Source organism: Urocitellus parryii, chromosome 5, assembly GCF_045843805.1.
Source record: "Urocitellus parryii isolate mUroPar1 chromosome 5, mUroPar1.hap1, whole genome shotgun sequence".
NCBI lineage: Eukaryota > Metazoa > Chordata > Mammalia > Rodentia > Sciuridae > Urocitellus > Urocitellus parryii.
Window position 1 is genome coordinate 155,004,396 of NC_135535.1, and position 18,417 is coordinate 155,022,812.

General features: G+C 37.4%; 1 protein-coding gene across 1 annotated transcript in view; it reads right to left on the reverse strand.

Moving 5' to 3' along the window:
- The window catches only part of Ctnna3 (catenin alpha 3), a 1,674,700-nt gene that overhangs the window by 795,501 nt on the left and 860,782 nt on the right, over positions 1–18,417 (reverse strand). Inside the window, exon 8 of the mRNA XM_026394645.2 lies at positions 13,696–13,776. Within this exon, the coding sequence (XP_026250430.2) occupies positions 13,696–13,776 (81 nt within the window). The remainder of the gene's footprint in view (positions 1–13,695; positions 13,777–18,417) is intronic.

Here is an 18,417-nt window from a genome sequence, read left to right on the forward strand (position 1 = left end):
CTGACAGGCAATCGCCTGGAGGCTGGAGTCTGTGGCGCGTGCCGGGGAGCGGCAGGGTGCCAGAGTGGGGGAACAGCGATACGGATCCGGGGGGGGGGGCTCCCGCCAGTGGTACATCAGAGCCCTTAGTGCTGAGTTCCGGCTTTGAAACAGAGGAGAGAAGCGGCCCAGTTTGGTTCCAGACACCGGTCGGACCACAGTGGAGGACAGCAGCCGCCATTTCAGAGAGATGATGTAATCATCCCCGTGTTCTACTGATCTCAGCCCATTCAACTACGGAACAGGTGATATCAGGCTGGTATTTGCCTGCGTCTAGCAGACAGATTTCTTGCTCAGGCTTGGGGCGGGGGTTCTTGTGGAGAATACTCCTAGAGGCGCGTGCTGGGCAAGGCATGCACCGGGCACTGAGCAGCTGGATTCTGGTCCCGGGGCTAACCTGGCCCAGGTCTGAGGAAACTGCGGAGACTGCCGGTGGAGGCCAGCTCCAAGTGGAGCGTGCGCTGAGCTTGGGGCGACTGGGTTCTGACTCCCGGAACAGTTTTGGCCTGGGGCTTGGGAACCCGTGGGGGTCGCTCCCTGGAGCCAGCTCCCAGTGGAGAGTGTATCGGGATCGAAGAGGCGGGGTTCCGGCTACCTAAGCTGCTTTGGCCCAAGGCTAGGGAACTGGCAGTGACTGCTTCTCAATCAGGGTTCGGGGGGGTGCTGTAGGGGCAGAGTGGAGCTTTCACCTGCGCCCAGAGCAGGCCAAGTGACCCGCCGGCGTGGTACCATGACACCCCAAACGCAGCTGGGGCTGAAGAGAGCAGCCGCCCACGCCTAGAATAGGACCAGCGATTCCGCGGCGTGGTAGCCAAGTAACCTCATTTGGAGTAGAGGCTGTGCAGAGCTGACATCCGAGCAAGCAGGGCAGGCAGACCTGCCGCCAACTGGCAAGACAGGCCAGATAGCTTGCCAGCGTGGTGGACACGTAACACCGAGGCAGTCGCGTCACACTGATTGGAGTGGGGGTGGAGCAGGGTCGCCGTCCGGGTCCGGAGGGGGCTCAGCGACCCGTTGGAGAGGTAGTCAGGTACCCCCATTGGGAGTGGGGGCTGTGCAGAACTGCGACCCACCGGCCTAGAGGTCTGCCAGCGCGGTAGACTCGTCAAACCAATTGGAGTGGGGGCCCAGCAGAGCCGCCACCCACATCCAGATCAGGACCAACGACCCCAGGGCGTGGTAGTTACTTTACCACAATTGGAGTGGGGGCAGAGCAAAGCCACCACCCGTGCCCGCAGCGGGGGCAGACCTGCGACCGATCAGCGGGGTAGACAGACCACCATAATTAGAGGAGGAGCACAGCCAATACCCGCCCTGCAAGGGAGACTTCCCAACTATACAAGAGCAACATAAATAAATAGGGGGTAAATTTCAAAAACACAACAGTTGCACCAAGCAGAAAGAAACGCGAGCAGTATGAAAAGACAAGGAAAGAAAGGACCACAAGCAATGCAGGTCAACTCAACTTTAGAAGAGGTAATAGCTGCAACAGATGGAATGTCAGATAAAGAGATCAGGATTTATATGCTTCAGATGATCTGGAGTCTCAAGGAAGACATGAGACAGCAAAATCAGACAATGAAAGATCACATTGACAAACAAATCCAGGAAGTAAAAGATCAATTTCACAAGGAGATAGAGGTAATAAAAAACAAACAAATAGAAATTCTAGAAATGCAGGAAACAATAAACCAACTTAAAAACTCAATTGAGAATACTACCAGCAGAGTAGATCACTTAGAAGAGAGAACATCAGACAATGAAGACAAAGTATTTCAACTGGAAAAGAACATAGACAGCTCAGCAAGTCTGCTAAGAAACCATGAGCAGAACATCCAAGAATTATGGGACAATATCAAAAGACCAAATTTAAGAGTCATTGGGATACAGGAAGGCACAGAGCTCCAAACCAAAGGAATAAAAAGTCTATTCAGTGAAATAATATGAGAAAACTTCCCAGACTTGAAGAATGAGACAGATTCCCAAATCCTAGAAGCCTACAGGACGCCGAATGTGCAAAATCATAAGAGATCCACACCTAGACACATTATAATGAAAATGTCCAACATACAGAATAAGGAGAGAATTTTAAAAGCTGCAAGAGAAAGAAAGCAGATTACATTTAGGGGTAAACCAATCAGGATAACAGCTGATCTCCCAACACAGACTCTGAAAGCTAGAAGATCCTGGAATAACATATTTCAAACACTGAAAGAAAATGGGTTCCAACCAAGAATCGTGTATCCAGCGAAATTAAGCTTCAGATTAGAAGATGAAATTAAAACCTTCCATGATAAACAAAAGTTAAAAGAATTCGCAGCTAGAAAACTATCTCTTCAAAAAATCCTTGGCAAAACATTACAGGAAGAGGAAATGGAAAATAACATTGAAAACCAACAATGGGAGATAGGACAGTAAAGGGGGGAAAGTAGTCAAAGAGGATAACAAATCAGGGTTAGTAACATCAATAAACAAATATGGATAGAAGAACAAATCATATCTCAATAATAACCCTAAATGTTAATGGCTTAAACTCACCAATTAAGAGACACAGGCTAGTAGAATGGATCACAAAACAAGACCCAACAATATGCTGTCTACAGGAGACGCATCTGATAGGAAAAGATATTCATAGACTGAAGGTGAAAGGCTGGGAAAAATCATACCACTCATATGGACTGCGGAAACAAGCAGGAGTGTCCATACTCATATCTAATAAAATAGATTTCAAGCCAAAGTTAATCAAAAGGGACAAAGAAGGACACTTCATACTTCTCAAGGGAACCATACACCAACAAGACATAACAATCATAAATATATATGCCCCAAATAATGGTGCAGCTGTGTTCATCAAGCAAACTCTTCTCAAGTTCAAGAGTCTAATAGACCACCATACAATAATCATGGGAGACTTCAACACACCTCTCTCACCACTGGACAGATCTTCCAAACAAAAGTTAAATAAGGAAACTATAGAACTCAATAACACAATTAACAACCTAGACTTAATTGACATATATAGACTATACCACCCAACATCAAGTAGTTACACTTTTTTCTCAGCAGCACATGGAACCTTCTCAAAAATAGACCATATATTATGTCACAGGGCAACTCTTAGACAACATAAAGGGGTAGAGATAATACCATGCATCTTATCTGATCATAATGGAATGAAACTGAAAATCAATGATAAAAGAAGGAAGGAAAAATCAAGCATCACTTGGAGAATGAATAATAGGTTGCTGAGTGATCAATGGGTTTTAGAAGACATTAAGGAGGAAATTAAAAACTTCCTGGAGTTAAATGAAAACACAGACACAACATATCGGAATCTATGGGACACATTGAAAGCAGTTCTAAGAGGAAAATTCATTGCTTGGAGTTCATTCCTCAAAAAAAGAAAAAACCAACAAATAAATGATCTCATACTTCATCTCAAAATCCTAGAAAAAGAAGAGCAAAACAACAGCAAAAGAAGTAGAAGGCAAGAAATAATTAAAATCAGAGCTGAAATTAATGAAATTGAAACAAAAGAAACAATTGAAAAAATTGACAAAACTAAAAGCTGGTTCTTTGAAAAAATAAATAAAATCGACAGACCCTTAGCCATGCTAACGAAGAGAAGAAGAGAGAGAACCCAAATTACTAGCATACGGGATGAAAAAGGCAATATCACAACAGACACTTCAGAAATACAGAAGATAATCAGAATTTATTTTGAATCCTTATACTCCAATAAAATAGAAGATAGTGAAGGCATAGATAAATTCCTTAAGTCATATGATCTGCCCAGATTGAGTCAGGAGGATATTGACAACCTAAACAGACCAATAACAATAGAGGAAATAGAAGAAACCATCAAAAGACTACCAACTAAGAAAAGCCCAGGACCGGATGCGTATACAGCAGAGTTTTACAAAACCTTTAAAGAGGAACTAACACCAATACTTTTCAAGGTATTTCAGGAAATAGAAAAAGAGGGAGAACTTCCAAATTCATTCTACGAGGCCAACATCACCCTGATTCCTAAACCAGACAAAGACACTTCAAAGAAAAAAAACTACAGACCAATATCTCTAATGAACCTTGACACAAAAATCCTCAATAAAATTCTGGCGAATCGGATTCAAATACATATCAAAAAAATTATACACCATGATCAAGTAGGATTCATCCCTGGGATGCAAGGCTGGTTCAATATAAGGAAATCAATAAATGTTATTCACCACATCAATAGACTTAAAAAAAAAAACCATATGATCATCTCAATAGATGCAGAAAAAGCATTCGACAAAGTACAGCATCCCTTTATGTTCAAAACTCTAGAAAAATTAGGGATAACAGGATCATACCTCAACATTGTAAAAGCAATCTATGATAAGCCACAGGCCAGCATCATTCTGAATGGAGAAAAATTGAAGGCATTCCCTCTAAGATCTGGTACAAGACAGGGATGCCCTCTCTCACCACTTCTGTTCAACATAGTCCTCGAAACACTGGCCAGAGCAATTAGACAGACGAAAGAAATTAAAGGCATAAAAATAGGAAAAGAAGAACTTAAATTATCACTATTTGCAGATGATATGATTCTATACCTAGCAGACCCAAAAGGGTCTACAAAGAAGCTATTAGAGCTAATAAATGAATTCAGCAAAGTGGCCGGATATAAGATCAACACGCATAAATCAAAGGCATTCCTGTATATCAGCGACAAATCCTCTGAAATGGAAATGAGGAAAACTACTCCATTCACAATATCCCCCCCAAAAATAAAATACTTGGGAATCAACCTAACAAAAGAGGTGAAAGATTTATACAATGAAAATTACAGAACACTAAAGAAAGATATAGAAGAAGACCTTAGAAGATGGAAAAATATACCCTGCTCATGGATAGGCAGAACCAACATCATCAAAATGGCAATATTACCAAAAGTTCTCTATAAGTTCAATGCAATGCCAATCAAAATCCCAACAGCATTTCTTGTAGAAATAGATAAAAGAATAATGAAATTCATATGGAATAATAAAAGACCCAGAATAGCAAAAACAATGCTAAGCAGGAAGTGTGAATCAGGCGGTATAGCGATTCCAGACTTCAAACTATACTACAGAGCAATAGTTACAAAAACAGCATGGTACTGGTACCAAAACAGGCGGGTGGACCAATGGTACAGAATAGAGGACACAGTAACCAATCCACAAAACTACAACTATCTTATATTTGATAAAGGGGCTAAAAGCATGCAATGGAGGAAGGATAGCATCTTCAACAAATGGTGCTGGGAAAACTGGAAATCCATTTGCATCAAAAAGAAGCTGAATCCCTATCTCTCGCCATGCACAACATGTTAACTCAAAATGGATCAAGGAGCTTCATATTAAATCAGAGACACGGCATCTGATAGAAAAAAATGTTGGTTATGATCTACATACTGTGGGATCGGGCCCCAAATTCCTCAATAGGACACCCATAGCGCAAGAGTTAACAACTAGAATCAACAAATGGGACTTACTCAAACTAAAAAGTTTTTTCTCAGCAAAAGAAACAATAAGAGAGATAAACAGGGAGCCTACATCCTGGGGACAAATCTTTACTCCACACACTTCAGATAGAGCCCTAATAACCAGAATATACAAAGAACTCAAAAAATTAGACAATAAGATTACAAATAACCCAATCAATAAATGGGCCAAGGACCTGAACAGACACTTCTCAGAGGAGGACATGCAATCAATCAATAAGTACATGAAAAAATGCTCACCATCTCTAGCAGTCAGAGAAATGAAAATCAAAACTACCCTAAGATACCATCTCACTCCAGTAAGATTGGCAGCCATTAGGAAGCCAAACAACAATAAGTGCTGGAGAGGATGCGGGGAAAAGGGCACTCTTGTTCATTGCTGGTGGGACTGCAAATTGGTGAGGCCAATTTGGAAAGCAGTATGGAGATTTCTTGGAAAGCTGGGAATGGAACCACCATTTGACCCAGCTATTCCCCTTCTTGGTCTATTCCCTAAAGACCTAATAAGAGCATGCTACAGGGACACTGCTACATTGATGTTCATAGCAGCACAATTCACGATAGCAAGATTGTGGAATCAGCCTAGATGCCCTTCAATAGATGAATGGATAAAAAAATGTGGCATTTATACACAATGGAGTATTACTCTTCATTAAAAAATGACAAAATCATAGAATTTGGAGGGAAATGGATGGCATTAGAGCAGATTATGCTAAGTGAAGCTAGTCAATCTTTAAAAAACAAATACCAAATGACCACTTTGATATAAGGGGAGTAAACCAGGACAGGGTAGGGACGAAGAGCTTGAGAAGAAGATGTACATTAAACAGGGATGAGAGGTGGGAGGGAAAGGGAGTGAGAAGGGAAATCGCATGGAAATGGAAGGCGATCCTCAGGGTTATACATTAGGACATATAAGAGGAAAGGAGGGGTAAGACAAGATAATACAAATCGAAGAAATGATTTACAGTAGAAGGGGTAGAGAGAGAAAAGGGGAGGGGAGGGGAGGGGAGGGGAGGGGAGGGGGGATAGTAGAGAATAGGACAGACAGCAGAATACATCAGACACTAGAAAGGCAATTTGTCAATCAATGGAATGGTAACTGATGTGATTCAGCAATCTGTATATGGGGTATAATTGGGAGTTCATAACCCACTTGAATCAAATTGTGAAATATGATGTATTAAGAACTATGTAATGTTTTGAATGACCAACAATAAAAAAAAGAAATATTTCCATTTATGTGTCATGCAGGTGGAAAAGTAGGACATAAAAACATACTTAGATAATAGCCAAGAGAATAAAAGAACGAATGACCAAGAACTAAAAGACAAACTTTTAAAAAATTCTCCATATCTTTATTCTCTAAATGTACTCATTGTAACAAACAAAATTATAATGTCAACATTATAGTCCCCATCTTCAACTGTCCCCAGTCATACTGCTTTCTTGGACTTTTCCAAAAAATTTCAAAAAAAAATTATTCTCTGTCTCTAAATTTTTTTCTGTGGTGATATGGATGAATCATCAAAGCAAAAATTTAGAGACATGGAGAATAAATTTTCTCACTTTGTAATACCTTAGAAGTTCTGGAGAGTCCACCCCAGGGGGGCAACACTTGAGCAATGGGGAAAGGAGTCACTGAACAAAGTTTCTAGTCTCCAATCTGACAATCTGGGAAATATCCTATTGTTTCTCGGAAGTCTTCAAGCTCCTGTTTCCTAAAGCAGCACTGTCAATAACATATCCTTTCTTCTTTCCCTACCTCACCCTTTTTTAAAAAGAATCTTTATTTTTTATGTGGTGCTGAAGATCAAACTCAGTACCTCACATGTGCAAGGCAAGCGCTCTACCACTGAACTACAGCCCCAGCCCCCCTGTCTCATTTTTAATGTTCTCTTACTCTTGTTTTCTGGGGCTCATCTCCCAAATAAACAACCTGTACTAAGGTTCTATACTAAGCTCCATTTGCAGGGGAATCCAATCTAAAACATACACATATAAATGATGTTAATATTTGGTCACTCAACAAATGATAGACTCCAATGTCTTAGATAAACTAATCTTGGTTGATCTCAATCTTCCACTTCTGCTTTGCACATCACTGGGAGTGATTTTGCCATATTTACTGACTATGAAAAATGAGTTATTATAAGATAGGGTTAAATGTGCAAATAAGGACAACATACAGAAGGACTAGAATGTTATGATGAGCAACTGTGTTTATAAAATGTATAAGTATCCATAGTATTTTCTAATGTATTAATATGATGTTTTTTCACTGTATTATACAAGTTATCTGTGAATATTTTCCTTACCTAGCCTCAATATTCTTTATTTCCATTTATTTCCTGTTTAATGGTATATTGCATTCCTTTCATTCAGATGACATACCAAAATGTTTAGAGAGGAACCCCATATACCAATGTAGAATTAGAAGCCACAGCACTAAAATCTGAAGTTAATGTAAAACCAATAGGAGTTAGAGGTATGTATTTTCAATAAATACCTGTTTGTGGCCTGGCATGAAAGATGTCAGGACAAAACCGAACTGAGGGGCTTTCCATCTTTTCTCAGTACAGTTTAATAAAAGATTTTGAGACATCAATTTTTCTATTTTCCACTGATATAAGTGGTTTGGGGTCTCAAATAAAATAATACATTTCTCTACAATTGAAACCCAATAGCAAAAGACTTATGTGAAAACTGTAAGAAAGCACCAGTGCAATCACCAAATAGAGGAACAGGAAGAATAATATGGTGAAGAAAACAAGAATGGAATGCAAAGAGAGTGTTTTAGAAATAAATCATCCTCAGAGAACTAGAAAATGGGTATAGTAAGGACATTGTAATTTTAACTGAAATAGAAAAATATGATTTGCAGGGCTCAGTTGACCAACAGGAACAAAATCAACTACCAAGTAATTTAGCATATAACTACTGAGCCCATTTAATGGAATTTACACTTTGGAAACTCAATATTATCAGATGATGATGACAAGGAGGCATGAGAGCATACATGTCGTTTTTTCCAAGTGTGGCACTGGTAATACCAACATGGAGAAAAGATGAATCTAGCAACTCAGTAATTAAAGAAAGGCTGAGTCAGGAGGATTTGCAAGTTCAAAGCCAGCCTCAGAAACTTTGTAATACCTTAAGCAATTTAGCCAGATCATGTCTCAAAATAAAAACTATAACAGATGAAGATGTAGCTCCATGATAGAACAGATCTGCACTCAATATCCACTACCAAAAAAGAATGATATTTTGGTTTTATTTGTTTTTAATCAGAACTTTTGGATATACCCCAAACTTACTTTGGTGTCTATGAAATATAATGCATTTTTGTTTGTGTATATATATATATATATATATAAATAAAAATTTTAGCCTGCTTTTAGTGAAATCAAATATGCACCTTAATCTTCATAATACAATGAATTGTATTATACTCATTCTCATTTTTAATGAAGTTATATGTTTAAAATTCTTCATCCTTCATTGAGCATTCCAATAGATATTCAGGTCTCAAATAAAAGATGAGAGGAAAGGAGGTAATTGAAAGAAGGCAATTTAAATTTTTGAAAGCACATAAAATAAGTAATAAGGGAGAAAAGAATTTATGATTGTAAAATCAATATATGAGGATCTGGGTGCTCTGAAGCCATTGTACCCAGTTCTTATAGTGGTGACAAACTTGTGCTGGGGTTGCTGGACCTGGACTAAAATTGGCTCTACCAGTTGGCTAGATGATGTTTGGAAATATGATTCACTTGAAAGATAATAATACCATGGAGTTATTTCTTATTTTAGGGCTAAAAATAAATAATATACAGAGTACACTTGGTAGAGAGTTCAGGGAATTGTTTACTAAATTAGAGATGTTGTCATAATTATAATTACAAGGGCATTTAATCCACTGGGAAGAAACTTCTTTTAAAAAGAAAAAAACAAACTACAAGCAGATTAGAGATCACTGTTATAATAGAAGTGTACACTCTGTAAGTACTCCAGAAGAAAAATAGTAATTCTCACTGATGAAAATAGCAATCATTTCATGGGAGAAGTAGGATTGGCCCTACTGTTCAACTTACTCAGTTGATTAGTAATTAAAAGGGGTAAATAATCATGGAGAAAGTACCAAGCTAAACCTACCATGAACATCCCATAAACATGCTGAGCATAAACAATACCTTCACCTGTTCTCTGGGTTTGCCAGAGAACAGGTGAAGGTATTGATGGGATGAGGTGAGGAATTGAGAAGGAGAGCCAAAGGAGTGAGAATGTTAAAGAACAATAGGGAAAGGCTATGGGATAGGAATGAACTGGACATTATTACCCTGTGTGCATATATGATTATACAACCAGTGTAAGTCTACATTGTGTACAATCAGAAGAATAAGTTATACTCCATCTATGTATGATGTGTCAAAATTCATTCTACTGTCAAGTATAACTAATTAGAATAAATTTTTTGAAAAAGAATAATAGGATATCAGTTGAGACCTAGAACGTCATGCTAAGGACTTTTGTGTTTGTTCTATAATAAAATAAGCAAGAAAGTCATTGAGCAAGAAAGTTGAAACTAATATATACTCTGTCATCTCCTAGATTATTACACTTCAATGCCCCAAAATGTAGTTCATCTTCAGATACTTCTAAGCAGTCTATGTCATTCCTTATAGAGAAGGTCCAATTATTCTCTGAATCCAAAACTAAACGGTTTCTGTTACTGATGAAAATGCCATGATTAAGAAAGGGGATGAGGATGAGTGGAGAGAAGACTTGATTTTATTTTTTATTATTAAAAATAAAACTAGTTCTAGAGCAAGAGATGAATGTTAAATAATCCAAACATCTTAGTCAGCTCTTCATCGCTGTCATCAACATATCCAAAAGACCAAATTAGGGGAAGAAAAGTTTATTTTGCCTTATGGTTTCAGGGGCTCAGTTCATGGTCAGCCAATTCCATTGCTCTGGCCTTAGGTGAGGCAGAAGAGTGTGGCAGAATAAAATAGCTCAGAACATGGTGGCCAGGATGCAGAGAGAGAGGGGGTGGGCAGGAGGGCTTCAGGGAAGATGAGCCCTTTCAGGGCATGCTTCCCAGTGACACAACTCCTCCAGCCACAGCCCACCTGCCTACAGTTACCACCCAGTCAGTACATTCACACTAGCATTGACTGATGACCCTCATCATATAATCATTTCACCCTCTGAAAATCCCTGTTTTAACAAACAGGAGCCTTTGGAGGATTCCCCATATCCAAACCATAACATCAAAGAAAAACAATTTAAGGTAGGGCTTTATCTTTATAAGTATATATGTAAATGTTTAAATTGTTAAATGAGCTTTACAATAATAAGAGGTGGAAGTGTAATAAATGAACTTTTATTACTACCAAAGGTATAAACATCAGGATGGAAAGGAAGTACTAGGTTGGGGCCCAGTGAGGATAATGAGAAAGAATCAGAGTAACTTATATCACCAACTTTGATAATAAACATGACTTCTTAACAATTCCACATATTCATGTACACACAGATTTTTTCTCCTATAAGAGATAAAGCTTCTTCCTGTACTTTTGACCTAGGGTAAGGTCTATGAATATGTTAACCTATAAAATGTAGAGGAAATTAATCTCTGTGACTTTGGAGTTTAGGCATTAAGAAGACCAGGCAGCTTCCAACTCTTCTTTATTGATGCCTTGAACTACTATATGATAAATTCAAGATACCTTACTGGAGTTAGTAAACACATAAAGGGGCCATAGAAGATTAGAAAACATGGAGAGAGGGAACAAGAGGAAGCACCATGGCCTGAAGCATCCAGCCACAGTCACCATTTGACTTCCACTACCTGGGAAATCACAAGTGAAAAAAGTACAGAAATAGCTCTGGGGATCCCCAGCAAACCTCTGAAAACATGAGATGGAATCATGGTTGCTGTTGTTTATGGTAATTTATTACACATTAGTGGAAAACTGAAACAAGAGAGCTATTGACCAGTGATCATGCCTCCAGAACACATCAGTTCTCTATAGACAGCAAATAATTCCTATGAAGAAAGTATTAGTAATTCTTATGCTATTTCTATATCTCAGATGGCAGCAAGTATGATTTCAAGATAAAGGACACCAAGTTACATTTGAATTACAGATAAACAAAACTATTTTTTAAAAATTTTTTTAGTTGTTGTTGGACACAATATTTTATTTATTTATTTGTATGTGGTGCTGAGGATCGAACCCAGCACCTTGCACGTGCTAGGCAAGCACTCTACCACTGAGCCACAGCCACAGCCCCTATTTTCTTAATATAAGTAAGTTCCATGCAATAATTGGAACATAATTATATTAAAATAACGTATGTTGCTAATCTGAAATTCAAATTTAACTGGGCATAGTTTGCTTTTATTTGCTAAATCTAGTTTTCCAACATGAGAGGAATTTCTTTTTTTAAAAATAATTACTTCAAAAACTTTGGAGGTATGAATGTAGATAAGCTCTTTATGCCCAAATTTGTTGAATGCAATATAGATGGAAAAGTCAGGAACAGGAGACACCAATGTTGGCAGTTCACAGAAACAACTCTTACAAGTCCTATAAGGAACAAATGAGGTAGAAATTTTGAAGACAGAGAGTAAAAATTATTCAACAAAGAGAGATGACAGCTCTGAGGTTAAGAGTCCCCTGTTTCTCCTGAGTTCTAGTGTAGGTGCTAACTCAGTGCCCCTTCCTCCTTATGCAAGTCACCTCCATCACTCTGACCTGTTTTCTCATCTGCATTGTAAAACAGATTGTGCTAATAAGTCCCTTTCAATACTTCAATCCCATGATTCTAAGGACTGACAGTAGAAATAGAATTTACATTGAGGCCATAAAATTAAGAAATTGGGATTTTCACAGACTTTAATTTAAAATTGGGTTTTTACACATCCAAAGTTAACTGTCTGGAGATCCTTATATATCCCATTTTCAAATCTACATCTGAACTAAACAAACAATCACCCAACCATTTAACTAAATCTTCCCATTAAGCTATGATAAAATATTGCATTAAAAGCTTTTGGGGATGTGGCTCAAGCGGTAGCGCGCTCACCTAGCATGCACGGAGCACTGGATTCGATCCTCAGCACCACATAAAAATAAAAATAAAAATAAAGATGTTGTGTCCACCAAAAACTAAAAACAAATACTAAAAAATTCTCTCTCTCTCAAAAAAAAAAATAAAATAAAAAGCTTTTGGTTAAGGGCTAGGGTTGTAGCTCAGTGGTAGAGTGCTTGCCTAGCATATGTGAGGCACTGGGTTCCATTCTAAGCACCACATATAAATAAATAAAATAAAGGTCCATTGACAACTAAATTTTTTTAAAAAAAGGCTTTTAGTTGAAAAGCATTTGCTCCTCTTTTATGAGTTAATGGTAACCACGTTAAAAGTTGTACATGAAGAAGTTCAATTATTTAATAGTAAAAAGGAATGTAAAACAAATGTTTTTGAAATTAGCTAAGTCTTCATGCTTCTGGAAAATTTTGTATCTTTTGATAGGCATAATATTGGAATTATAAATTGTTTAATTAAATCCTTTCTAATCCTAAATTCCTGATGACCCAAGGTGAAAAAGCAGCCTTAACTTGAATAGAAACAAATTTGTGAAGAATCCTAAAATAATCTGACGAGGGAATTGGATTATTTTGAATTACTAGTTGTTTTCTATAAGCATTTGGATGAGAAACTCAAGTCAGTTTTTAATGTCATAAAATCAATTTACCAACATGCACTGAAAACTCACTGTGTACCAGTCAGCTCTATCGTATATTATTAATTCCATTTCATAGCTTCAGAGAAGCTCAGAGAGATGAAATCTGTGCCTGAGATTTCAGAACTGATGAGAACACAGCTAGGATTTGAATGTAATTTTGCATGACATAAAGCAACACATTCTTTTTTCTATTTTATGTTTGCCACAAAAACATTTGAGGTATATAAATGTGGAAATTATATACTTAATGTTCTTGTTTTTCTTTCTAAGTTAATTTTAAAAGAACAGAAACAAGAAATAAATATTTCAACAATAAACAAAAGCCTAATTTCACATGCTGGTTTCTGTGTCCAAATCTCTCTTTCCTCACCTGTCTACGAAGGTCTCTTGTCTTCTTGCACATGTTGTCTATAGCAATATTCAAAGTATTACTCCTTTCTTTTTTTCCAGTCTGCAAGGGAGAAAAAAAGTGACATAAGCAATGGTATCAAATTACTCTTTATCACTTAGCAATTTGCTTTCTAAATTTCCTGAAAATAACAGCTTGAAAATTCAAGAATAGTTTTCAAAACTGCTATGATATTGCATATGATTCATGAGCATTTCACTTAAGACTAAGTAGAATGGTGATTAAAGCTCATGTTATTTTCTTCTTTAAACTTTTGTAATATTTCTGATACAGGGTTTGATTCAATGTGGCAGTAAGCAGAGCATTATCTCCATGAAATTCAGATCTTCATTCTTAACAAGTCAACTTTTTAACTGCTAAGCATGCAATTAGCTTAAAAGCATTAGATGCCCAATTTGTCAACTTCTGTGGGAGTTTCTGAAGTCATTTTCATGGTGTATAGCATAAGTTATGCAGAGCCATATTGGAGTTTTGCTAAACACTAAATAAAATATGCAGTGCAAATTCATAGCATTTGCAAAAGTTGACCACAATTTTAGCTGACAATATTCCAAGAACAAATTGTTTTAAGTAAGAACTGGATGCTGTTTTTGGCTCTTCAAGATAATTCCTGCAACACCTTTTTATTCTTTGAGCAGAACGGTTCTCTCTGTTACATCCTTAACCCAAATCTTTAGACTATTAAGCACATATAGAGTCACCTTGGTTGATATTTTCTACCTATTATTTTTGTGGGAAACAACTGGATTGAATTTAATCATACTTTTTCTGTGATATTGCATATAAAAGAGATTGGAAAAAATCATTATGCGATTCACCTCTAGGAAAATTGCTGCTTTTAAATTAATAAACTGAAAAGGGCTCTTGAGAGGAGACCTTGAAAATCAGGAAGGCAAGTTTAAGCAACTGATAACTGAGGGAGTTTACACCAGGACCCCGTTAAAAAGGACACCAGGGCAAAGCCTAGACCATGAGCATGTGAGACACTACTCCCGTGACTAAACTCAAAAATCCCAAAATCTTTCTTCAGACAGAAAGACTCCTGAACAAGAAATTTAAGATCATTTATATTCTGTCCTAACCTACCTATTTAGTTTAATCTATTGCCACATCTTCTTAAGCACTATCCTTCACAGTAGATATATTCCTGCATTTTTTTCTTTTCCCCAGTTCTTACATATAACTGAAAGAGCACTGATTTCAGAGAGCATCTCTCCAAACAATACCTATTAAAATCCTTCCCACTCTTTAATGGTTTCCACAACAAATTTTCCTAAAAGATATGCTCAAAAATAAACATCTTCCTCTCCTTCCTCCAATAGCATTTCCCAATATCCTCATTCTATTTCCATGCATGCTCATCAACCATAAAATGCTGTTAAAATCTTGACATTGACAGGTATATATTAAATTTTTAAAAAATTTTTTTTTACTTGTAGTTGGACACAATACCTTTATTTAATTTATTTATTTATATGTGGTGCCAAGGATCAAACCCAGCGCCGCCCATGTGCTAGGCCAGCGCTCTACCACTGAGCCACAACCCCAGCCCTATATTAATTTTTTTGACTCTTTAGTACAACTTACATAGAACTTATTGAATAGAATTAACTACTTTGTACGTGAGCAATTTGATTCAAAATACAACATAATTTTAGTTAGAGGCCTGCTGTATGCCAGGAAGATATAACGCTGGACTCTGAAGATTTCAGCATTGAGCTAAAAGGCACACCCAATTTCCTCTATTATCTGTTAGGTTCAGATTTTCTCAGCAGATGTTTTACTATTATTTAAAGGGTGTAGAAAAATGATCATCACTTTGAGATGATCCTATAGACTGCAAGATTTGGAATCCATGGGTCTATCTCTTCAAATCTCAATACCAGCTTCCAAGTACTGTGATACCCAAAATTGATGCTACACATTTCTAGCTGACAAAATAGAGGACCACTAAGCCTATGCCATATTTTATTTTTGAAGGGCAATGTGGAATGTGTACATGATAGAAACTGTGTCTAGTGAAGAAGGGGGTAAAAAAGAAGGAGAGATAAAAGATATTGAAATGAGGCTTTTTCATCAAACATAAATAAAATTCTGTATATCAGAGCAATGGTGGCAACACACCCAGATAAAAAATAGTGAATACTTCCACAGTTCTTACCCACATTCTCCATTCTAGCAGTACAAAGTTGTGAAGAGTTAATTCAGGGCTATATAAGGCAGCCCCATAAACAGATACACAATGGGCTCAGAGACAGCTCTTAATTTTACCTAAGTTTCATGCATTACTAACTTTAAAAAAATATTTTTTTAACTTTATTTAATTAATTTATTTTTTATGTGGTGCTGAGGATCAAGCCCAGTGCCTCACACACACTAGGCAAGTGCTCTACCACTGAGTTACAACCTTAGCCCCATATTATTAACTCTTGGTTATATCTCTTTCTATTTCATGAAAGTAGAGACATCAGAAAAAAAGGGGGTGAAGGGAGCGGGAGTGGGAGAAAGAATTCTCCCACACATTCCCACACATACCCACACAGTATCAATAATAATATGGGAGACTCCTATAGTGTTGGCTGTAAAAAAAATCACTAGCTTCTATGGTGTGATTCATCAGAACAACTAAAAGATGTCAGTCTTCTCAGACCTAGCAGCAGAGGCATACAAAGCTTTAATAAAGGATGACAGGAGGTGACAGCATGAAGACATTCAATAAGGACAACAATGATGATTTCCTAATTTTTACTCAGAGCTTAACCTTAGTTCAAAATGTTTCCTTGGGTCAAAGACATTTTGTTCTCCAGGTAATGATAAGCAGCCCCTAACATTTAAGGAAATATAAAGTTCTTCATTCTTCCTTCCTTTTCTCTCCCTCTAAGCCCCACCTCCAACCACCCACACCTTTCTTCTTTTTCACCTCTAGTTTTTTATTGGGTCCTTGCTCTATTTATCCAGATTTATTTGGCTTCAGTTGAACCATTTTATGCCTCTTTATTCCTTTTGCATGGCATAAAAATAAATAAAGCAAGGACAAATAGCCCCATCCTATTTAAAAGCCCTCATTCCTTCTGTTTTCAGAGCCTTAACAAATCATCAAGCAATGAGCTAAGACCAAAGGAGAATTCTGTGTTCTGAGATGAGGAATGGAAATGGCAGGATATTAAAACACAACCACAGATAACAGTGAGAACTTTCCTATATTCCAAGTGCTGACAAGAGATGATGCTTCTTAAAGGAATCCTTGACAGGAGCCATTATTGGGTCAGCACAGTACTGCTATTAAAAAAGGGATGACTTTAAGGGAGTGTCAGGGAAAAGACTGGGAAAATGTGGTGTGGATCAGTATTGCACAGAGCCAGCAGTCATATTCTTCATCAAGAAACAAACTGCAGGAAATATTCTACTGAAAAGAGCAGTTCTGAGTATGATCTTTTGTTCAATGAAATTTCATTAAAATCATTATTGCTTTTTATAAATATGGTCCCCAGTAGGGTTCAGGCTTAGATCTATATAATCTTAACTATGAGTCTTTCCATCAAGTCCACCTCATCATTGCTCCCATATAACTACCATGGTTAATTGTACTCTCTCATGGTTCCCTTAAAGCTAAACTACACATCTGGAAAAAGTTCCTTTATAAATAAACTTCCATTGAATTATCCTAATCTGAATGTTCCATCTGTGTCCTATTGGGACTCTGCTGGAGAGAACTTTCCAACACTGCATTGTCTGATATGCAGTATCTACTAATCACACGTGGCTATTTAAATTTAAGTGTAAATTAATTAAAACATGACATTAAAAATTCAGCTCCTTAGCTCCTCAATTTGAAAAAATCTAAAGTGCTCAATATCCACATATGTCTGGTAACTACTGTATTGTATATCACAAAGATAGAATGAGTTTGTTACTGCAGAAAGATTTATTGGAACGTGTCATTCTAAAACATACATTAAGTTCTTAACTCTTTATGCAAGTCACCTTTCAGTTAGATCAGAATAAATAGAGAGCTAAAAGCCAATAAACAAAATATTTAATCCTTGAGAAAGAGAGGGTAATGATATTTATAGTTCTTTTATAACGCTTGGATTAATAAATAGTCAATCCAATGTAGTCAAAAAATCTTTATTATCTATTATATGAGGATCAATGCTGCATTAACTCAGTGCCCATCTTTGAGCAGCATGCATCTAGTAGTAGATATAGACACAGACACAGTTCTTAGTAGAAGAATCTAGAGTAATGTTTAGGTGGATGAGAGCAATATTCCATTAAGGGTAAGGGAAGGATTGAGGGGAAGGACTGAAGGATGATGGGAGTCAGGCAGGTGAGCACAAGAGCAAATACCCTTCTGGGGAGACAGTGACAACCTGAGCAAAGGCCAAGGTCCATAAAGCATATTTGGTAATCAACATAAAATTATGATGGGAGGACTTCCTGATCCTGGAGGTCTTTTCTTTCCTAAGAAATGAGGTTGATCCTATAGACAGACAGCAGGTGTTATTAAATTTAAACAAGTAAGACAAACAGTCATATCATTATGTCACACTGCACAACAGATTTGAGGCAATTAAGAACACAAACAGGCAGAAGACTGAAACAGTCACAGCAAGAGTCTACAAAAGGAATGAAAACTGTTGAAACCAATACAGTGACAGTTAGGATAAAGAAAAATGGCAG